Source organism: Tetrahymena thermophila, assembly GCF_000189635.1.
Source record: "Tetrahymena thermophila SB210 genomic scaffold scf_8254763, whole genome shotgun sequence".
Lineage (NCBI taxonomy): Eukaryota > Ciliophora > Oligohymenophorea > Hymenostomatida > Tetrahymenidae > Tetrahymena > Tetrahymena thermophila.
Window position 1 is genome coordinate 268,312 of NW_002476522.1, and position 23,991 is coordinate 292,302.

Genomic DNA, 23,991 nt, shown 5'->3' on the forward strand with positions numbered 1-23,991 from the left:
TTTGTAATTGTTAATTAAATATTAAGAAATTTAAATAAATTTATAGTATTATAATTAAATTGATCTGATACCATACTTCATATGATATAGAATTTTAAAACAATTTTTCTAAAACATTCAATCTATCTACTTAAATTAAATTATAAAATTTATTAAATTATATTCTACGATTTTCTAAAAGAGAAAATAAAATAATTAATTAATTATATTGATTGATTATCTTTTTCTTTTTATTGATGTAAAATAATTAATAAAAAATGATTTAATTTATGCCAAAAATTATTTAATTTTAAAATGAATTATTTGATTGATTAGTTAGGAATGTAAATTATGTATTACTTTAAGCTTTTTTATCTTTTAACTGACTGATTAATTTTTGTTTTAGATTTAGCATATAACTAACTTTATTAAACAATATTTCAATTAATTACATATTGAAATAAAAAGTATGATCAATTAGTTGGTTTTAGATAAGTTGAATGAATTAAAAAGCAATAATTTTTAAGACCCAGCAAGAAGGTAAATAGAAGCAAACTACAATGCATACAGCTTAAATAATTAAAAAGTACCCAAAATATCTAAAATATTTGTTAGGAAATAAAATCACAGCTCTGGTAATTTAGAATCTCTCATTTATTATTAGAAAGATTTTTTAATTCTGAAGATTATCTCTATACAATATGGATTTAATAATTCAATTTTTTAATTTAAGAGGATAGATTTAGGGATTAGAAAAGACTAGATGTTCTTTAAGAAGTTGCTAGTGAATTCGATGAATGCGAATATGCTTAAAATAAAAGACTGGCATCATAGTTTGCTTAAATAAATTACAACTTTATCAAAAAAAACAACTTGCAAGTGGTAGGAAGTAACTAGAACAGGAGTTTTAGTATGAATAATAACAATAAGAGAGATGTTGATTAATCCTTCTAAGAATTAAAAAGCATTCATGGGTCTGGATCTAAAAATTTATAAAATATAAATAGCAGTATTAGTTAATTCTACAGCTGTAATTGTAGTGCAGAAAAATAGGACAAAAATTAAATATAGGTTAACTTCAATTAATCTTTTTCAAGAAGCACTTAAATAAATACACCAAAAACAACTTTTAGAGAAAAACTAAGAAAAGTATAAGTTATTAAAGTATTGTAGAATATTCATTTGAAAGACATCCTAAGATTTAATTCTAAAACAGAAGAGCACAATAAAAACAGACAAAATCTAGTAAGGCTTATCTTAACTCCTTCGAATAACACTACATTTTTAAGAGATTCTAATTCAAATATAATCCCTTTGTCAAAAATTAACTGGTAGCTCATTTGTTCATGTAAAAAGTAGTTCATAAATAAGATATATTTACAACAAAATTAATTAACCAAACAATCATTCACATAATTTGGTTAATTTAAATTTATGTTTGAAAACATTCACTCAAATAATTTGATTATTCAATTATTTATTTATTGCATATTTATGCCTGTTTTAATAACGAACTCTATTTTATATAAAGATAATTAAAACAGATAGCTCTATCTAACCATATATGATATGAATACTTTTTAGGATATTACTTTTGAAGTTTAGTTTATTCCTCGCCTTGTTTAAGATATAAGTGTAAGATAAGCTTTAAAAATAATTTGAATTTTATAAAAATTTTTCAAAAGTAATTCTTAAAAATATATATAGCTTTTTTATATAAAAGAATGACCTAATAAGGTAGATAAGGGAATGGATGAAAGAAAAGAATTCCTCTGTTTGTTTGCTTACTCTTTACACTCCTTAGCAAAATACTACCTTTTGTCCCTCCTTTTAAGCAACCTAAGATGACTAATAAATGCAAGTTCTATTTCACAAGATACTTGCTTGCTCTGACCTAAAATAAATAGGGACAGTACCAAAATGGGTATTTTTTGATTTTAATAATTAAAATTTAATTAAGTACAACAAAATATTTAATTAGATGCTTTAAATCATCAAGAAGTTCTATTTAAAAATACTTGATATTCAAAAGAGGCTCCATTAAAATTTATGTAAATAAATACACAGATATTTTTAATTAAGCAAAGTTTCAAATTTAAAACAATAATTTAAAAAAATTTACAAGTGCCACGATTTTTAGTTAAATTAGTTAATTTATTTAACTATCAATTAATGATGAAATATGTTCTAAATGTGTATAAAATTTTTATTTTTGCAAAGAGTGTTTGTTCTAAGATAACATGGTAAAATCAAGTTGCTCAATTAAAAATATCTGTTTTTTTATAATATAAAATATAAATTATTTAAATAATTTTAAAAAGAGATACTAAAAATAAATTGTAGCTTAGAATCTGAAAGCATCCTTAACCAAAAGGTATATTTGGAGGATGATAACGAGATGTGCTGGATTATTAATTTTGAAAGCCTTTTTAACAGCCAAAATATTTAAGACTAGAATAAAAATCACAATCGTTCTAATAATTACTGTAAGTTTTTTATATGTAATTGCTGATCAATTATTATTTAAATAAATTTAATATCAGCTCTGAAACCTGATATAGTTATAGAAGACATTTAATCCTAGAATAATATAAATATTATTGGAAGCCACGGTAATCTATCAGTAAATGATAAACTGCAATTAGCTTTAGAAGAAAGAAAATGCAGAGATATGTTAATTCATTAGCATAAAATTCAGAGTACACCTTTAAGGAAGATTAAATATTTATCATCTGAAGCATTAAACGATGACCTCAGTAAATCTCATACAAGGGCTAATAGCTTGCTAAGCTAATATTAGAATAACCCAATTGTAAAATAAAACAAGATTGAACCCAAGAGAAGGACTTCTAATCAGTTAGAAAAAATAGATACTAATGAAATATCTAAGAAATTATTAACAGAATTCAGCAATTTTGAATCGCCATTATCAAACCATAACTAGCTACTTAAAAGAATAGATTTTAATAGACAAACTAATAAATAGACCCTTCAGAACATTTCCTTCTACTCTTGATAAAAACACAAATAATAAATTTAATTTATTATTTTAGACAGCATTAGAAATAATAAATAATTAGTTAATAATTAATTTAAAAAAATGGTAATAATTAAAAGAAAGACTATATTTATTCAAATTTATTTTATTCCCTCCTTATGAATAATAAAGAATTCAAATTTATTGCTTGCTAAATCTAATTTGATAAGAAACTAGATCAATTTAAAATAATTGTAAAAAGTATTACTAAAATTACCACAAAAGAAAGAAAGAAAGTACAATAATCAATCTTTATTTATAGTAATTAATTTAAATCATTTGATGATATATTAATAAAAATATGATGAGTTATATATATAAATATATTTTATAGTAATATGTTAATAATTTATTTTTGCTAATAATTAATTAATTAATACTAACTAAATATATATTTTTGTTACTGTAAACTAATCAATAGATACATTTTTTAATTAGCTGTTTGTATTTATTTAATTATCAAAAAAAAAAGATTAGAAAATACAAAGGATTAAATGTAAGCAAACATACATCAATTTAGGTATTTATAAGAATAGCAAATATATTTTATATAAAAAAAAACAAACAAATCAATTTTTTAATGGTTACTGTAAATTTTAATTAAGGTCTTAATTACAAATCATAAACAATTAATAAATTACATCAATATTTAAGAATTATTCATTTTAAATTGAAAACTATTTTTTGTAGAATTTTAGTATAAGATATTTTTAAATTAGATTGTTTGTTTGTTTGTTTATTTATTTATTTGTTACTTATTTAATAATTCAAGATTTTGAAACTATTTTCATCTCTTCATCTTTCTTTACGCTTAAATTAATATCTTCTATCATTTCTTTATCAGTTAATATACTAGCTCTCATATCGTCTTCTTTGGTAGGATTTGGCTTAACTACCACTTTATACAGTCCATAAAAAGTGAGGAATATTCCAAATATTTCTAGTAGTTGAGGTATCCTGCTTTCAAAGATAATTTAGTAAATATATGAGTAAAATACAGGAATATAGTTGGTCAGAGAAAACTTTCCTTAATCCTTGGCAATAATTGTGCCATGGATAAACAGAATTTAACTTAGATAAACAGGTATAGCTAAAAAGACGAATACAAATAGTAAATCAGAGATAGAAGGCATTGTAATATGATCTGATCTATAGATTAAGGCTATAGCTCCAAATGCCATCATATGAACTCCCAAGCTGACATTAACAGCTAAAGAAGAAGCATTTTTGCATAGTCTAATTACTACTATACCAAATGCCCACAATCCAAGACTTAAAAATGATACAAGGGCAACAATCATTTAGAAGGCATTCATTTCGCCTACAACTTCATTTGCATCAATAGGGAAGATATAGGAAAGAAGCTAAATAACTACTTAAGGAGAAGTAACTACATTAATACCAATTAAGCTAAGAGCTAGGAAAGCCACATCCCTAGGTTTTATTTGCTAACCTAGCATAAAGTAGGCTATTATAAAAACAAATATTGGCCCTGCATTATTAATTATCCATGTGATATTCAAAGGGATGACTGAAATCGAGAAATAAAATATGAGCTGCTAAATCGTTATAGGGAAATTACGCAAAATTACATACTTAATTTCGTCTCCTGAAAATAATACACTCTTTTTGTAAGCCATAGCTACAAGATTAGAGAATATAAAAGTAGCAATTCCACGAATAAGCATACAAATACTCCAATCAATGTGAGGATAGAGCTTGATAACCAAATTACCTAAGAAAAATGTTGTGTTTGACAAAATCCCATACAAGTAATACCCTTAAGGACCAATTTTTTCTATCTACCTATCAACTAAATTAGTTAAAAAATCGAAAAAATATCTAAGTCTTGTTAAAAAGACATCTGTTAACCTATTTAAACTATTTAGCATTTATATCAAACAATATCTATCTATCAATCAATTAATAATAATACTTTAAATTAATTTGCACAGAAAAAATCAAATAAAAATAAGATTTTGTTTGTTGCTTTTTAATATTTATAAAGATAATTAATAGTTGCTTTAAAATTTAAAGTAATCAAAAATCAAGTAACAATCCCCATAACTTACAAATTTCATATTAGGTTAAAGACTTATGATTATTAAAAATAGTAGATACTATTATTAATTTATCAAAATTTGTGTAAAAGATATTGGCTAATATTTTTTGTCAACTTAATACTATTAATTAATTAGAGTAACTTTTCTCTATAGAAAACTTCTAGAAAAAAATTTTATTTTATTCCTCAAATTACTTTGATTTAATTCTAACATTTCAATTTATATATACCTTTTCTTAGTTTTAAATTCATAGCTGCTTATACAAATCTATTTCTTATTTATTTGATTGAATTTGATTACAATTTTTTAATTTTTAAAGATGTCACTTTTACTAAATATTGGCGAATTGTGATAATATTCAATTTATTAAATCAATTATAATTGCAATTGTTCAAGAAAATTCATTGATATTTTTGATTAAGCCTCAGTAAATATAAATAAATAACCTTAAGCTAAAAAATACTAATTAAATTTTCGAAAATTTTTCTTTTTTTGTTAAACTAGAACTTTTTATCTATTTCAAATATTTAAATTAAATAACTATCGTTGTAATCTTTGCTTTAAATTTTTTAAATATTACTAGTATAAATCTTTGAATAAAATATTTTTTTTCAAATTAATTAAAAAAATCAAGACTTCAATTAAGTAAAATTGAATTCATTTTTATTATTTGCTGTCTTTTTAACTTGGTTTAAATACAATTAAAATTTGATGATTTAATTAATATAAACAACTAGTCCTTCAAACTATGCCTTCCTTAGCTTAATGTTAAGCTTTAATTTTTCTATTCTATTTAAAACAGTTAAATAAAATAAAAATTTGTTTATCAAATTCCCTGCTTGCTTACCTATGCAAATCCATATTTAAATTTTTCAAAGGTAATTTATATTTAATAACATTTAAAAAATATTTATTATTTAAAAAACCAATTGATTCATAAATTAGAATTAAAGAATAACTTTTTTTATTATTTTATTGATTAATAATAAATATTTAAATTCTATTATTTTCTCCAACCATTAAGTAGTTAACTTGAGTGTAAATTTAATTTTAGTAATATCAATTAAATGAGATAAATGTTAAATTTTTTTATTTTTTTTGCATTTTATAATAAATCCATTTTAATTAGAATTTACAAACAACAAAAAAAGAGAAAAATCTAGTTTTAATTATACAATTTAATTGATTTTAGAAAAAAACAAATTATTTAGTATTTTTTAATTGATTGAGTAGTGTAATTTAATCAATAAAATAAATAAAAAATTAATTAAAATAAAATATAAATAAATAAAATCTTTATAATTTATTTAATTTTAAATCATTTATTTTTAAAATATTGCCCCAAATATTTATTGTAGATGATTAAATATAAGATAAAAAATAGAAAAAAAAAGATAAAACTGACAACAAATTAATTAAAATTTTGAAGAGGTTAAAATTAAAAATTATTTACATCCTTAATATATAAAATTTAAAAAACGAATATCTAATAAAAGAATAAAATCAATAATTAAAATAAACAAAGTTAGCGTTTGTTTTGTTTGATTTTGTAAAAGAATATCTGTGTTGAAATAAGTAACACACACATGGCTAAAAAATTCAAAAAGATTTTTGGGAAGAAAAAGTTAATCTTTTTTGATTTTAAAAATTTGATTAACAAAAAAAAGAAAATATAAAAATGAAAGAAAGCTAAAAATTAATTTTGGCAATTAATAAAATAAATAATAAAATAGTGAATACCTTTGATTGTGTAGTCATTAGTCTAAATAAGTTAGCAAATAAATTTGGAGATGATGGATATTTATTATATGGATTTTTATCATCAACAGGACTTTTTATTGGAATGACTAGCTTAAAATTCATACCAAGTGTAGATTGGTCTATATGCTTTATTCTTAGAGGAGTAGCTTATTACCTATTTGGAATTATATTCGCTGCTATCTATAAATCTGATATTTCATTTAGTGGTAATAGCTTTTACTACACAAATGTAAGAAATACTTTAATAGGAATTTATTAGCTATTTTTATAATATGTAATGGTCTTATTACCTGTGAGTATTATTTGGATTATCATAAATAGCACTCCTGTTTTTGTATTTATTGCTAATTATTTTATGTTCTCTATTCCAATAAGTGGCAATTAGATTTTGTTATTACTTTTAAGCTTGTTTGGAGTTAGTTTAATCATGGATCCTGAGATGTTTTAACATTTATTTAGCACATTAATCAAAAAAGACAATTCAATTTAAGAGGATTAAAATAAAGATTAAGGTTATTAAATTAGTCTAAAACATTTTTTATCTACTCTTTTGCTTTTATCTTAATGTCTTTGTGCCTATGCTGTTTGTGTTATCAAAAAGGCAAATAAAGTTAATTCTCTATCTATTACTCTTCATTTGGGATTTGTGTTCATTACAATTGGAAGTATAGCCTTATTTTCAAGATCTGATTTTATTACCATTCCTAGCTTATCAGATTTAACTCTAGTTTTTTTATTTTATGGATTTGGAACATTTTTGCCATCTATTCTTTTTATTTAGGGAACTTTAGTTGCTAAATGCTAAGGAAAGTATTCTTTAACTACCTACATAAATGTATTTTATGCTTTCATTTTTTAAATTATTTTTGAGAATAAAAATCCTTCAGTCTTTGAGTTCATAGGAGTCATTATAACATTCTATGGATTGTATAAGTTGATGGTAAAGTGAAATTTGTTTATAATAAGCGCTTAAGAGATAAATCAAAATTAAAATCCCATTGATAAAAAATTTAAAATTGTAAGCCAATTTACTTAAATTGTTTTTATGAATAGAAATAAATAAATAATAAATAAAATCTATGAAATAATTTTTTTAATATAATTGAAATATTTTATCTGTGTGTTTCATTTGAATTATACTTTCATAAAAGTAAGAATTTAATATTCGAACAATAAAATATATCAATTTTATTTATTTAATCACTCACTATCACTTAAATGTATTTTTAAACTGTTTTTTGATTTAAGTTAAATTTAAAAAATTTTTTAATATTTCTTAATTTTAAAAACAAAAACGTCAAGAAATTGATTTAATTAATTAATTAAAAATATTTGGTATTGATTAAAAATATTTTTTTTTAAAGTATGAATGCAAAGTAAGTTTATATATAATGAATTTAATTCTCAGTATTAGTTTAATAAAATATTTTTTATTCTGGCTAATTTGTATGGTATTATTTAAAGATAAATTTCATCCATCAAACAGATTTCATTTTTAAAGAGAGAAAAAATTAAATTAAATATTTTATATTATTTTTTTAAAGTAATTACCTTTCTCAAATATAATAATAAAGAAAATGACTGATAAAATTATGTATGTATAAACTTAAAGAAAAAATGGTTTAATTCAAAAATAAAATTGATAATTAAAAATAAGAAAGCAAGCAAGCACAGATAAAAGTTCTTGTATTTTAATATATTATAAAAATTCCCAGTTTTTAGAAGAATATTTTCAAAGAATATTGAATAATAAATATAAAATAATATAATTAAATCTTATTTGAAATATTAAATTTTCTATTGTTTGCTTTTAATAAATTTCTATTTTAGCCAATAAACATACAACAATTAATAAATAGTAAAATTTAAATTAATACTAATTTAACGTATAATGCTATTGTTAAGAAAGACTAAACTTAAAAGGCTCATTTAGAATATTTTTAAATAAATCTAAAAAAGGCTTTTTTTCAAAATAAATTAAATCTATGAAAAAAATACTTTTAAAATTTGCTATAACTTTCCTTAAAATAATACAAAAATAATTTTTTAAACCAAAATCTAATAATTGATATTATGCCTTTACAAGTATTTTTAATCTTAATAAAAAAAGACAAATATTACATCAATTAGTAATAAATAAATGAAGTATATGGCTAAAAGTAATAATTGAATCTTTGAAAATTAAATTTGAATCATAAAAATAATTAATATCCTCGTGTAAATACTTTTATTTTAAAATTTAAGAGTAAGCAAAAAAAGAAAATTAAGTATTTGATTTAATGAAACTTTTTAATAAATAAATAAAATTTAAAATTTATTAATCCAATTTCAATTTCAATTTGTTAGAACATATAGCTAGCTAAGTATTATTTAATATCTGCATTTTTATTTCATTTTAAAATGATTTTTTAATTAGTTTTTCTTTAAATTTTTTAAAGTTTGTTTGTTTCAATTTGCTTGAATAAAAATCAAAGAATATTTAACAAAAAAATTAAGCTGAAAAAAAAATTTTTATTTTTTAATAACATCTTTCGAACCTAATTATTAACTCGCTTGAATTGGCTCATCATATTAATCCAGTTAAAGATTTATAAAAATTTTTAATGGCTAGATATTTTCTATATTTTAAGAGGAAAAAATTAATTATTTTTGAAAAAAAAGTAATCCAAACAAATAAAATTTTTAAATGTTAATTCTATATAAAGACTAACTACTTATTAAAATAGATTCACACACACGCAATTCTTTAAAATATCTAAAATATAGCTAATAAAAAGTCATAATTTTCTACAACATAAGTAATTATACATGTAATAATTAAGAAAAGATTGATTAATATATGTTAGTTATTTCAATATGTATTTAAAATTATTATTCGAATATAAAGTAGACTTTTAAGAATATAAGCAAATAAATAATTAAATAGAAAAGTAATTATAAAATTGAAATATTTAATAAGTTAATATATAGAAGCTAATTTTATTTGTAAAAGAAAAGATAAATTTTAGTAAAAGATTTCACTTATTTGTTTAAGTATTATATTTTATAAATACAGCTTAACCTGTATGTATTGCGCACTGTCTGGGGTATTAATTTTTGGTTTCAAGGGACTATTATTTTGCCCAATTATTGATGCCCAATGTATACAGGTTTACTTAAATTTACTATATATAAATAAATAAATACATTATAACGCTAATAATATATAAACTATTTTTAAAAAATGGAGAAGTTTTTTATATTAATCATTTAACCAATAATTTGTAAAGTCCAAAGAAAGTAATAAAGAATCCTATGATTTCGTACAGAGATAATTGCTTTTATTCATAAATCATTGAGAATAAAAATGAATAGAACACATTAACATAAGAGGTCAGAGAGTATTTTCCTTAGCATTTGGCGACCATGGTACCATGTATAAAAATTATACAGGGAAAGAAAGTGCCAAGTCCATAGACTAAAAACACCATAAATAAATCGTAGGTGCTAGGCATTTAAATGAAATCAGAACGTTAGAATAACGCAAAGCTTCCAAAAATTATGCAGACAAGCCCTAGATGCAAAGTAACAGTTAATGAACTAATATTATTAGCCTTTTTAATAATAGAAATTCCGAAAGCAGCTAGTATTTAAGAAGCTAAAAAAAGAACAGATATTATTTAAATAAATGGTGTAATTGCTTAGCCTTCATCCTTTTCGTTTTCTTTGTCAGAAATAATAGTTTTTCTAAACATTTCAAAAATCTATTTAAACATGCTAGGATCCATGATCAATAAGACTCCTAGCAAACTAACAAATAAAAATATGATTTGTTTTAAAGAGATATCAACAGAAAAAATATAATAATTGACTAAAAAAATAAACAGTGGCATACTGTTTACAGTTATCCAAACAATTGTAATAGGTAAAACAACAACAGCATATTATAAGAATAATGAGGATACTCCCATAAGCAGATTTCTTATATTTAAATAATACAGATCCTTCCCTTAGAATTACATTTCAGACTGGTAGATCACTGAGCAAATAATACCAAAAAAGTAGTAAGCTACTCCTCTAATAATAAAACAAATAGACCAGTCAACATTTGGGATAAATTTTAAACTAGTCATCGATACAAATACCAGAGTATTAGAGAGAAATCCGAAAAATAAGTAACCATTTTCACCAAGTTTCTTAGAAATTGAATTAAGAAAGCTTGCAGCTTTGTTAAATGTGTTTAATAAACCAACATTTATTCTGTTAATTGCTGCAAAATTTTTATTCGAGTTTGATGTTTTCATCTTCTATTTATTATTTAATTTGCTAATTTAATTTATTTGGATTTTATTTTCTTTTATTATTTTAATTTGTTTTCTTTTTCTTTTTCATGATTAAATTCAAATGAATTTTCTAACATTTTTCTTAAACAATTAAATTAAAAATTTGGAAAATCAATCAATCAATAATTTAATTGATTTTATTAATTATTTTTTTAAATGAAAAAAAATCAATCAATTATTGAAATAATAAGAACTCATTTAAGAATTATATTTTTTTCTTCTAAAAGTCTCTACTAGTCTTTTCCTTAAAAGTTCTTTCAATTATTTTTAAACAAATTTTCAATAGCGTTTATTTTTCGTATTTTTCTGATCTCAATCATTATTTAAAATTGTATGAATCTTAAATAATTTTTGGTATATTTGCTAATAAATATGAAAAGTAAAACAAAAGTCTTCAAAATTTTAAATTTGAAGAATTTCAAAAACAATTTCATGAAATAAATACATGCTTGTATTATCTATCATTAACTAAAATATTTAAAGGAATTTAATTTCTTTAAATAAATTACCACAAACTAAGATATATCCAAAAATTTATGGAGAGAAATTATGATTTGTTTATCAAAATTTAACTTATATTGACGCATTATTAGCTTAAAATAAAGTGGGATATAGGATAGACAAAGAATAAGTGTACTAATTATTTTTAATTACAATTGTATTTTTATTATATTCATTCAAGCAATTAAATATTCATGCATGATAAGTATTTATATATAGAAATTAGGTACTAAGTTGGCTTTGTTTGCTTGCTTTTTTAGAAATTTATTAATTTAAATATTTGATTTTTGTGAATTTATTTATGATAATTTAATACTTTTTTGGATATTTACATTAATATTTACATATTTATTTGTTAAAAAATATTTATTATAACTATCTATTAAATAATATAAATTTTCAAGTTCTATTTAATTCAATCGTTCATTCATTAAAATCTTAGCTTTCATTTACGTCATCTTCAAATAGTGGCTTTTCTTTATATGTTTCTTTACATTTGTTAAGCAACACGCGCTGTAAATGTTTTATAAATGTATTTCTTTAATTTTAATCGATAGCTTAAAGTTCCAGTCTCCTGTCTTTTTTACAACGAATGTAAAAAAAGTTATCCTCGCATTTCTAATTGTTTTCTTGTTTCTTCAATCTTAAAAATCCAGGACTGTCTCTTCCAATATTAATAGATATGATATCTTCAAGCTTTATGGATTTAGCTTTTTTCTCATCTTTAGTTACAGGGAACCAAATCAATTCTAAATTTCTTATTTTAATTGTTTTTTCTTTTGGACCTAGTATACCATTCTTACTATATTTGATCATATTCTCTCCCTTCTTTAAATAGTCCATAGCTTCTTCATAAATTCTCTCATCACTTATTATTTGTTTTTTATTCTTTTTTTACTTAGTTGAAACTATAGATTTGTTTAGATTAGAATCATTTAAGATAGAAAGATTTTATAGGTTAGATTAATTTTTATTTATTTCAGTTGTTTCTTGGGTTCCTTCTTTGCTAAAATTTCTGATATCATTAATTTTTTAGCTAGAAATATTGTTGAACTATTAATCAGAATTTATTTTATTAGGTTAAAAGCTTAATAACTCTTTTCCACTCTCTTATCTTAAAGATCTTCTCTGCTAGTACATTTTTAATGCTGAGCTAATTTTTAAATATATTTACATTTAAGATAGATAGAAGATATAAATCAAAGTTTATATAAATATATTTTTTATTCACCAGAAATTTTCTAAAATTTATTTTTTCAAAAGAGTAAGAAAAAATACTATTCAAAAATTTAATTTCGTTAAGGCTTTCTAGAGTTTTTAAATTACTTAAGAATAATAATGTAATAAATACAGTAGATTTTTATTTATAAAAAATTAATTATGATGGTGAATCAAAAATACTAAAAAATTAATTAATTAATTTAAATAATAATTAATTTAATCTCCCTTTTTATTTAAAAAATAAAATAAATTTACTTTATTTTTTGAGGGCTTTTTGGAATTTAAAAATTTTCATTTGAAATTGTTTCTTTTTTTATTCCTTGTGTCGTAGGATTAAGTTGCTACGATTAAGTTATTGGCTTTTACTTTTCTTCGTCCTGAGCTTCATTAGATGATCTAAAATATGCAGATTGCAGAATATTTATGTTATTTTGTTAATCTATACAAATTATTATTAAAATTAATTTTGTTAAGCATATTTAGATGTATGTATTTATGTTTTTATTTTTCTAAAAAATTAATAAACAAATAGATTTATTTATTTTGAAAATTTACTTTAATTTTGGTTTTCTTGTTAATTTTTAGTATTAAATACTGAGCTTGACACTTTTAATTTATAAAAAAAATTAGATTTGCATTTTAATTCATTTTTTACCTGAAATACTAGTGTTTAATTCAGGATTATATGTTTATGTTCTAATGGGAGAAAAGCTCCTGTTTTCTATATGTTCGAATACTCTAGCCTAAACTCCATCAGCTTTAGGTAGCTAAGGATGATAAAAAAAAGGTTTTTTTGGATATAAAACTTTTTTCATTCTTTAGATGTATAGAATTGAATCAAATTATTTTAAATCATCTCTATGTTTAAATTAAATTTTAAGTGTCAAAGATTTTTCAAAGTTCATTTTAATAGTGATTTTTTGATATTCTATTGAGACAAGCTCGTAGATTTAAAATATTTTGTCAGGTGAAGTTTTTAATTCAGAATTAATTTCATCATAAATAATAATTTTATTTCCTTAGATAGTGACGAGTCCTTAACACACAGATACATCTATTTAGACTTTTTTATATTTATTATAATAATATTAAATTTTTAGATATTTTATTTTTTTCTGGTCAGATTTCTTTATTAAAGACTTAATTTAGGCCTTGATGAAATAGATAATTATCAAAATATACCTTTTCATTATCTTTATTTTTGGCTCATTTTTTCTCAAATAAGAAAATTTTAATTTGGGTTTTAAACATTTATTTATTTATTGAGAAATTTTGTGAATATTTCGCAATGAAGAAATCTTTTTCTGCAATATTTTTTTTGTAGTACAAAACTAAAAATTAAGTTTTGAAAATCGTAAAGCAAACATCTAAAATTAAATTGCTTATTCCTTAAAAATGTTATATTTACTGTAACACTAATAGTTTAATACTAGAATCAAACTATTGTTTTTAAAAGCAAATTAAATGATTGATTAATAGATTACCTTGAGCTGATTAAACAACTTGATATATTTATTATTATGCAAAGCTGCAGGTATATAGAAGGCTCGTTATTTATTCATTTCTTTATTTTATTTAATTTTATTCTTCCATCTGCTTTTCTATTGTTGAGTTGAGTTAGTTTATTCTTTCTACTAGCCTTTTATTAGTATTTTCTAAAAGCAAGTTTTGAGAGTTGAGTTTTTCCTATTATCATAATTAAAAAGAAATGAATGAGTTACTTCTCTTATTATTCAATGTTTGGATATATTTTTAAATTATTAGTGCCTTACAAAAATAAATAAATAAATTAAAAAAATAGTGATGTGTAAATTTTAATAAAAATTAGGTAAGCTGATTTTGAAATGGAGTACTCTGTAAGCAATTTTTCGAAGTAAAAAATATTTAAATTTAAAGGCATTATTAACCACTCAATAAGTAAAAGTAATTGCAAAAATTAACTTGATGGTTATCTAAATTATTTAATAAAATAAGTAATAATAAAATAAACTGATTCCTACTATTTACAAATCTTCTGAATTGCTATCCTCTTCACTTTCAGAGTCAGATACTTAGCTTTCAGAGTTTGATTTGTTGCTATTTTAAGAAGGTTGTTAGATCTTTTATTGCTATATTTATGGTTAAGTGGCATTTTAATTTAAATTTTCTATCTATTATGGCAAGGTTATTTGCTGCTCCTCTTACTTATACTAACTCCCTTCCTCTTAAATTGCTTAAGCTTCTTGTCTGGGGCTGAGGATGTTAGTTTAAGGTTTTTAATTCTAATTGTTAAAGCTAAATGTTTTTTAAATATTTCCCTTTTCAAATTCACTCTTTTCTTAATAAAGCTTTTTTTGTTGTTGAGTATACTCAATAATTGATTAATCAAAATCAGATTTTTTTTCTTCATAAAATTTTTATTTCAAAATAATAGCCATGCTTTTGAGTTCTTTTATCTGTTACTGGATTATTGTTTGAATGTTTTCATTACAGGATATTTCCTAGTTTTGATCGCTCCCATTTTCTGGATTTAAATTTTTATTATTAATTTCATATTCGCATTCTTCGTTTGAGCTTTTTTAATCATTTTTTAAGTTATTTTCAGGATCATTAAATTTATTATGATACTAATGTAGAGACTAATTAAACAAATGGCCAGACTAGCCCTACGCTGAAAGTATATCCACTTAGTTCATCCTTCTTTATCTCTAAGTTTGATTGCTGATGATTTCTATACTAATTGATTGTTTAATATTTTTAAGTTAGTAGTTTGTTAGCAGCTTTCTTTAAGATGAAGAAATATGTATATAATTTGAGTAGTATTTTGCTTTTAATAATATAGAGAAGTTAGATATATAATTGATTGTTTAACAATTTTAATTACTTTTTTAATACTATTGAAATTTAACAAAATTAAATTTTCCTACAGAACAAAAATTTACTTGGATAGTAAAATTACTTATTTAAGAATACAGCTAAAAATTTATATTTTTTACTTTATATCAATCAAAAAAATATTCAAAGCATATTAATTGCTTGTTTTTTAGGCGAAAAAGACTGACCAAAAAAAATTTGGATTGGATCTATATATTTTATAGAATACTACTTTGCTAATCTGTTGAAATAGATAAGAGAATATTCTATCAGATTTTATCTAGAAAACATTCATTGATCAATTTAAATTGTTTGTTGTTCTTATATTAATTAATAAACTAAAATCTTCATACAATTTACTAATCTTATTTAGATGATAAAGATTATAGCAAATTGAATTTGCTTTATGCCTACCTAAGTCTTTTAAAATCTCTGATTAAAATATATTGCGATAATTTAATACTTAAATTTTCTAAATACCTTAATTACTCTAATTTTTGTTTTTTATTTTTGATATTTATAGCTGTTCCTGTATTTGAAATATTTTAGTAGAAAAAATATTTTTAAAAAACATATTATTTAATATTTTGTTAAGAGAATTTATAGTAAGATAACATAGTTAGTGTATTTTTAATTAAAATAAACAGATGATAAAAATTAAGAAAGAAATTATAAAAGAATATAATAAAGTTTGCCTTAATAAAATAAAATAGGAATTTGAAATAAAACACAGCCTTTACAAAATTTATTTTAGTTGAAAATATTTTTAAATTATTTTGATTAATTATTGAATTTCTTTAATAAGAAAAGTTAGTAAATAAGTAGGTAAATAAATAAATAAATACTTATTATTTTCATAAATATTAAATAAAAATTTTAGGAAAAGATAATGTATGCAAGCAAACCTTTTAATATTCTAATAACATTCCTATTCATCTTTAAATTTGCCAAATTTTATTTTTTTTAAATTTATTAGGCTTATTGAGATAATTTTTTTTTCCTTCTTTTATGCAAACAAATAGAATAAATTGAAAAAAATAAGAGAAGTTTGGAAAAAAAATATAAAAATTGAGAAAATTATTAAAGTGTTAAATATTAATAAAATAGATACAAATATTTAGGTAAATTAATAAGAAATAGCTATGAGCGATCCTTTAAATGATATGTTAATAGAAGATTAATAACAATTTAACTTGATATGCTATAACTCCTTAGTCCCTCTTTACTCACCATATTATTTTCATAACCACAATATGGTAGTTTACAACGAAGATCAATTAGAAATAATTAAGAAGAAATTAGTTGATCATTATTAAATTCATTAAAATTGCATGATTGACGAAGAATGCTAAATTGATTTCAGTAGCCTTGAATTCTTAAAACCTAAAAAGCAATTAGCTTTTCAGGAACTTCTAAATTAGAGGGTTTTGAATACCTCTCACTAAGAGTACATCCAATTAGAAGATAACCACTCATGTGGAAATACAGATACATAATATTTTTATAATAATAAGATTTACTTACCTTTTAAAGAAGATGAATATGAAATGACTGATTGTAAGAAAATTTCATACAATATTATCTAATTTTATTTATTAATTAATTAATTAAATTAGCTATGATTTCATAAAATCCCTAGATCTTTTAGATGTTAAACGATGGTAATAAACTAATTAATTTATTTATATTTTAGAATTTTTAAAATTTTTTAATAAAATATTATTTTAGAATTTATAGCAGCTCATTTATATTGGCAAAATATATTTTAGTTTATGGCAAATGATGTTGATTTAACAGAAGATTAACATTTTGAACTATAAAAAAATTATAAAGTAACTTTCGCATTTAAAAAATTATTTTTTAAGTATTTTTATTTATTTTTTAAATTAGAATAAAAACTTTTACAATTTGTGCTTACTCACTGGAGATATTGTGTTGATTCCAATCAGACTAAATGGTTGCAATCATTTAGAATGTTTTGACTTAAATTCAATATACAGATTTATAGTAAGTAAGTAGCCTATATATTTATTTTTGTGAGTTAATAACTATTTTTACAATTATCATTTCAGAATAAAAAACAGCGACTATTTAATGCCCTCTTTGTAGACACGAAGCTAATTTTTTTGAAGAGAAAGACAGTTTTTATTTAGATAAAAAACTATTAAAAGTAATAAATAAAAACACTAGTTACTCACCAGTTTGGAAATTTATTTCAGATGAGTTTGGTATGCAAGATATTTTAAGATCTAATACAAAATTGGATATTTCAAAATCAAATAAGGTCTTTTGGAAAAGCAAAAAAGATGAAAATTATATTATTCAATTAAAGTAGCATTATCAAAATTTTGTTGGCAGATTAATATAAAATTGCAGTTAAAATAGCATCTATCCTATTCCTGTTAGGTGTATAAAATGTTTTGATTTGACTAAGTATTGTGACCTAGCTTAGTAACTACTCACACCTGATCAGTAATTAATTAATTGCTAATTTTACCAAAAATTTTTATTTAAATATTTCAAATTAATTAGATGCTTGTGCTGTAACTAATAACTATCATGTAATAATGATGGGTTTTTAGACGAACTTAGAATCGATTTCATACTTTTAAATGAAATAACAAAATATGCTCAATTAACGATTTAGTCTTTTTTTGTTTTGGGTCATAATAATGGATAAGTTTTTTTATAAGCCTCATATTAAGATCTCACAGGAAAGATACAAAAGGTGTCTGATAACTCTTATATCTAAAATGCATTAGTAATTAGATTAGATATGTTTACAGGCTAAAGGATATAAGGACTTCCAATCAGGTAACTTAATTATTTATTATTTTGTCTATTAGCTTATTTATTAATTAGTCAAGATGATTGATTATTCTATCTATTCAGAGTTTCGAATAAAAATTAATATTTAATTTAAAAATTAGGTGGAAAGATTGCAACCATACAAACTGTATAGATTTAAATAACTATTGCAATTAGGAACTTCCAAGGTATTGTTTGATGTGTAACAAGACATATGAACTAACTGATTTAGTTTGGGATGAAGTTATTTTTAATTCTTTATAGTATCTTCCATAGAATGATAATTTATATTACGATTACAATTCGAAGCAATACGTACTCTCTGATATTTAATTAAGTTAATCAAGCGTAAAGGCTTAAGGGTTTCAAGCAAACTAATTTGCTTAGAATAAAAATGTTGAACCATCGTTAGACAATTAAAAATCACCTTCAAATACTTAAAATAATATTAATAGTGGTGCTCGATACAATAATTTTATGGAAGGCCCTACAACAATGCCAACTAATTTCAAATAAATGAATGTAACATAAGGATATTAAGATTAGAGCAACCAAGAATAAAATATTTATAAAAATAGAACTGATGGCTATCAAAATATAGATTAGTCAAAGTAAAACTTTACTCAAACACAAGGTTTAAAGCAATAGTAAAATTAAGTACCAGACGTAAGAGATAATAATGTTTAAAATAAACCTGGTTAGTAATAGAATGCTTTTAAAAAAACACTTTAGGATGATTGTTATGCAAATGCATTTAAAAATGGAGTTTAAAAGTATCACTAAATGTTTAATCTAAAACCAAATACTTGCCAAACTTATTAATTTTAAAATAATTCTCCTGCTGATTAAGCTGATCCATCTATAATTGGTTAGAATAACCTAAATACATTTAGTCAATCTAGCCAAAATATGTTTTAATAGTAGGGTTAAGGATTTTAGAATCAGTAATAATAGCTTAATTTAAATAATAATTAGTTTTAATAATAATTTACCAATAATTAATAACCAGTTGTAATGCAAGATACATTTGATATAAATTAGTCAGCAAATCCTCTGTAATAAGTATACTAGTAACAATACTAAAATCATCCTTAAGGGTAACCAATTACCTTTTAAAACGTTTCTTTTCAATAAAACCAAACTCACATACCTCAACCACAAATCATTCCTGGTTAACTTATAAACTAAAGCGTTTAATAAAATGAATAAAGAAGTGCTTAATTTTAACAAAACTAATATTCCTTTTAAGCTAACTTCCCTGATGCTAACAATATAAATTTAAATAACTATAATTAATTTAATACAGCATAATTTAATCCAAATTAAATGAGCTATCCTAATCAGATCCAAAATTAGATGCCTTAAGCTTTTTAAAATTAAATTGTTAACCCTTTTATTCCTAGTTATTATGATATAAATTAACAATTTGTACCTTTTGCTAGAAGCAATAGATAAGTATAGTAAAGAGACAACTATATAGCCAATAACGTCATCAATAATCCTTCTTATTATCAATAACCTGATAATATCAGAGTATCTATTCAGCCATAATAAGTACAACAAAATTAGCAACAGCCACAATAAAGCTAACCAATCCAAGTTAGAGAAATAAATAAAAATGGTAAAACAATAATCTTTAAATAAGTTACTAAAAAGTGATATAGATATTATAATTAGTAAATAAATAAAGAAATTTTTTTTGTAATTATTTTATTTTTAAATCAGTATTAAATTTTTTTATGTTTGCTAACTTATCCTTTAACAAACTATTTTTTTAATTTAAATTATTTTTTATAAGAAATTTAATTCATTTATAAAAATTTAATATTTTTTTTAATGAAATTAATTAATTTATTATCTAATGTATCAAATTCAAATTTCATAGAATTTGTAAATATATTTCTAATTTTTAAATTAAAATATTTAGTAAAATGTGGTGTAGGTCATTATTTTAAGAATTAGCCTAATTTTAAAATATTACACTACATATTAATATTAATTTAGAATAAATTTTTAATGTATATAAAATAAAATTTGATAAGCAAAATTTAAAAGATAGATTTGAGCAATTAGCAAAATAAATTAACTAACATATTTCTATTAAATAATTAAAAATTTTTGAAAATGAATGTATTCTCTTGAACTTTAATAATCAATCACTTAGTACTGTTTTTAAACGCTCCTAAAAATTGTAATCAAAATTTAAATTTAGAGCAAATTAGATTACAATCCTTTCTATTAAAATTAATTTTATAAAAATTGAAAACTAATTAAAAAAAGAGAAAAGGAAATATTAAATCTTTGAATTGAAAGACTAATTATTTTTGTAGAAATATGATCGAAAAAATATCTTAAAAATGCAAAGAATTATTTCTGCAGTCTGATATTTATGGGTAGAGCGTTATTATTCATTTAGGCAAAAAGAAATATCACTAAACTTATGTTGGTTCGTGTTTTACTTTACTAACAGCCATAATTATGGGAGTAGCTTTATTCTATTTAATGTAAGAGTTCATATAAAAATAAGATCCAACGGTCATATCATTAGAAGCTATGATTAGTGATGGAAATAATTACTTAGATTAGATTAAAAAAATTAAGTTTGGAATTCAATTCTTTGATGAATCAGCGAGCATAATTACAGAAGAATAGGAGTTATAAAATATTCAAGAGTCTATCAGTTTTAAATTATGCTCTGAAGAAGATTATACCAAATGTGTTTAAATACCTACAATGAATGTAGAACTAGACAATACCTAGGAAGATCTAAACTCTAAATATATTTAACCAAATTTAAGTTATGTCGATTTTGAATAATTTTTGCTGTAGAACATCAATAAATTAAGCTAATGGAGTTTATAGATCTTCATAGAATAAAATATTTCTTTAACTTAAGCAAAATACTGGTAAATAACTTGCTTTGACTCGTATATTGATATATAAAATTATGAAAATCCAGTTTAAACTTTTAGGAGAAATTATTTTATGTATTTATATGATAATAAAACTCATTATCAGTTTGATTTCCTAAATGTAAATGTTCAAACAGATAAAGGCATGATGTATGAAGACATAACAAAATAGGAATATTTAACAATAAAAGATACTAGCTTTTCAACTCTTTCAAATGATTATCTTTACGCTTAGTGTGTAGAAATTATATTAGATAGGAAGCTAAAGGTTGTAAAAGTAAATAAAATTTATTATTTTTATGTATTTTCTTTTTAAAAAAAGACATTTTTGTTGAAATTTTAGATTATTTGGCTAGTTATTATTTTTTTTGTTGGAGAGCTTCTTTAATTAACTTACACTTTTTAATTTTTAAATAGAGAAGTTATCTTAAGATATAAAACATTCTTACGTAAATTGGTGGTCTTATCAAAATTGTAGTTTTATTCTTTTAATTTGTTTCATCCCCGCTTATTAAATTATCATTACAATTAGAGTTAGTTAACTCTGTATTTTAGTTTGAAGACCAAGAGAATATTATTGATGAGAATTAATAGAGCAAATCTAAAAACTCAAAATATGTGGATGATAAGGCAGATAGTATTATGTATAACGATAACTCAAATAAAAATTAATAGTAATAAAATAATCTAACTGAGTTTTCAAGGAATAGATTTTTTAAATTGACGTTAAATTTAAATAAAAACGCAAATATTCATTAGGATTAGTAAAACTGTACTAACTAGAAAACAATAGAAGAGTGTGTAATAATAAATAAAAAGAATAGCAAATCAGAAATAGATCAAATTGAATAAAACAATTCTTATAATAGCACCATTAATGCTTAGAAAAAAAATAGTATTTTTAAGCTGGATCAACTTCAATCTCTCAATTTAGCTCAGACTGATATTAAGCAAAATCCATAACTGTCATTCTAAAAATAGCAAAATAAATTAAAAAATAAGCATGATAACTCTCTTAAATCAATGAATTGCTCAGCTGGTGTATTTGGCCCAAAAGAGATGAATAATAATATTAATAATCAAAGCGCAATTTAGAACATAATGAGCTTGTCTTAGAATTAAAATCATGTTGCAGATGCCTCTCTATTTTCTCCAAAAACATAGAGAAATAAATCTCATTCATTGTTCTAACAAAACTATTAAAGTAACCATGGATTTTAGACAAACTTATAAATGTTAAAAGGTTCTGAGGAAGCTAATAAAGCTAAACTAATTAAAAAGCTAGTGCATTAAAAGCTCACCAAATTAAGCATGAGAAACTCTAGCTAACCTGACTCTCCACTTTAGAGTGTTGAAATGGAATAAGCTAGAGACATGGTTAAGGGTAAAAAAAATGAAGGTTTCAATAGCATTTTTATCAAACTTTTCAAAAATGTGACTCATAATTATTTAGTGATGAAGTTTTTAGACAAAATCAAATATCTCTTAAAAATAAAATTCAACAAGCGACAGCAACTTAAGTTTTCTATGGACAAAATAAGCGAACGCTTAGATATTATCTTTATAATTAAAAAAATTGTTGAAATAGATAAACTGAAAATGATTTTATTTGACTAAAATTAGCTTAAAATATTTGAATATCTACCTCGCCCTATAATTAAATTTGATCCTTACACTATAGAGGAAAATGATAAATTAAAAATGGAACAAAATAGAATTAAAAATTTAGATGGGATTAAAAATGCAAATCATTCCATTCAAGAAAATAACTACAGTGATGATGCAAATAATGTCCACGAGTTATGGTAGCATGCCCTAATTGAAAGTGATAAGCCTTACTTTTAGAAAGTTCATGAAGCAGCTAAAGCATATGAAACGCTAATCAAAAAAGAAAGCAAAGATATTTATGATATGCGTCTTTTATAATTTCTTGACAACAAAAGAAGAGATTATTTTGAAGAGATGCTTAAACCAAGCTCTCCCTCAGTTACCAGCTAAAATTAAAAACTGTAAGATTACATAAATAAAAGAAATCATTATCCTGGAAACGAACCAGTTTTAGATTAAATACCAGAAAATTAATTTTCTAATAAATAAATAACACTTTAAAATGTAAATATTCCAATAAATGGAAGTTTGATCTTAGGTAAGTCTCTAAGTTAAAATGGTATGCAATAAAATGTAGATAAATAGACTAGTTTAAATCAAGACCTTAAAGAAATGAATTACTAGGATAATGGTAAAAATATGTAGACGGCTATTTAAAATTAAAATTATTTGAAATAAAAAAATACCAGTGAATAAAGTTAGCTTTAAATTTCAATTAATCAAAGTTAAGATTTTTATGAAGGAGATTAGAAGTATTTACCTTCAATTAAACAAATAGATTTTATGGATTAAATTAATAAATTCATGCAATAGAAAGAAATAATTAACAAATTATGACAGATCTACTTTAAAATTTCGTATTCACCTTTTTAAACTAAATCTATTAAATGTAAATAAATAAATTAATTATAAAAAATTATTAAAAA

The 23,991-nt window shown here is 22.0% G+C and overlaps 8 protein-coding genes across 8 annotated transcripts; 3 read left to right on the forward strand and 5 right to left on the reverse strand. All coding sequences in view use genetic code 6, as the record gives it.

Annotated features, from left to right (window-relative positions):
- Window positions 1-448: 448 nt before the first annotated feature.
- Window positions 449-2,995, forward strand: TTHERM_00561360 (hypothetical protein; the record flags this gene model as incomplete). The annotated part of the gene is made up of 7 exons (XM_001010190.2): window positions 449-614; window positions 713-1,327; window positions 1,511-1,614; window positions 1,703-1,903; window positions 1,961-2,030; window positions 2,301-2,465; window positions 2,523-2,995. 7 exons carry the CDS (start codon window positions 449-451, stop codon window positions 2,993-2,995), a joined length of 1,794 nt encoding a protein of 597 aa, XP_001010190.2.
- Window positions 2,996-3,783: 788 nt separating this feature from the next.
- TTHERM_00561370 (integral membrane protein DUF6 containing protein) lies at window positions 3,784-4,908 on the reverse strand (the record flags this gene model as incomplete). The annotated part of the gene is made up of 1 exon (XM_001010191.1): window positions 3,784-4,908. The coding sequence occupies one exon, from the start codon at window positions 4,906-4,908 to the stop codon at window positions 3,784-3,786; it is 1,125 nt and encodes a 374-aa protein (XP_001010191.1).
- Window positions 4,909-5,820: 912 nt separating this feature from the next.
- Window positions 5,821-7,291, reverse strand: TTHERM_00561380 (hypothetical protein; the record flags this gene model as incomplete). The annotated part of the gene is made up of 3 exons (XM_001010192.1): window positions 5,821-5,868; window positions 6,820-6,994; window positions 7,131-7,291. The coding sequence occupies 3 exons, from the start codon at window positions 7,289-7,291 to the stop codon at window positions 5,821-5,823; spliced, it is 384 nt and encodes a 127-aa protein (XP_001010192.1).
- Window positions 7,292-7,473: 182 nt separating this feature from the next.
- On the reverse strand, window positions 7,474-7,692 carry TTHERM_00561390 (hypothetical protein; the record flags this gene model as incomplete). The annotated part of the gene is made up of 1 exon (XM_001010193.3): window positions 7,474-7,692. The coding sequence occupies one exon, from the start codon at window positions 7,690-7,692 to the stop codon at window positions 7,474-7,476; it is 219 nt and encodes a 72-aa protein (XP_001010193.3).
- Window positions 7,693-10,085: 2,393 nt separating this feature from the next.
- On the reverse strand, window positions 10,086-11,123 carry TTHERM_00561410 (integral membrane protein DUF6 containing protein; the record flags this gene model as incomplete). Its single annotated transcript, XM_001010195.3, has 1 exon — window positions 10,086-11,123. One exon carries the CDS (start codon window positions 11,121-11,123, stop codon window positions 10,086-10,088), a length of 1,038 nt encoding a protein of 345 aa, XP_001010195.1.
- Window positions 11,124-12,086: 963 nt separating this feature from the next.
- On the reverse strand, window positions 12,087-15,784 carry TTHERM_00561420 (PH domain protein; the record flags this gene model as incomplete). Its single annotated transcript, XM_001010196.2, has 7 exons — window positions 15,748-15,784; window positions 14,885-15,690; window positions 14,369-14,570; window positions 13,540-13,947; window positions 13,440-13,490; window positions 13,140-13,323; window positions 12,087-12,816 (listed from the first exon to the last, which is right to left on the reverse strand). Exons 2-7 carry the CDS (start codon window positions 15,557-15,559, stop codon window positions 12,087-12,089), a joined length of 2,250 nt encoding a protein of 749 aa, XP_001010196.2. The 5' UTR covers window positions 15,560-15,690; window positions 15,748-15,784.
- A 966-nt stretch (window positions 15,785-16,750) lies between these two features.
- Window positions 16,751-20,204, forward strand: TTHERM_000561429 (MIZ zinc finger protein; the record flags this gene model as incomplete). Its single annotated transcript, XM_012796133.1, has 7 exons — window positions 16,751-17,294; window positions 17,354-17,398; window positions 17,466-17,569; window positions 17,628-17,748; window positions 17,810-18,209; window positions 18,270-18,551; window positions 18,668-20,204. The coding sequence occupies exons 1-7, from the start codon at window positions 16,880-16,882 to the stop codon at window positions 20,202-20,204; spliced, it is 2,904 nt and encodes a 967-aa protein (XP_012651587.1). The 5' UTR covers window positions 16,751-16,879.
- Window positions 20,205-20,879: 675 nt separating this feature from the next.
- TTHERM_00561430 (MIZ zinc finger protein) lies at window positions 20,880-23,902 on the forward strand (the record flags this gene model as incomplete). Its single annotated transcript, XM_001010197.4, has 2 exons — window positions 20,880-21,734; window positions 21,875-23,902. 2 exons carry the CDS (start codon window positions 20,880-20,882, stop codon window positions 23,900-23,902), a joined length of 2,883 nt encoding a protein of 960 aa, XP_001010197.4.
- Between the last annotated feature and the right edge of the window lie 89 nt (window positions 23,903-23,991).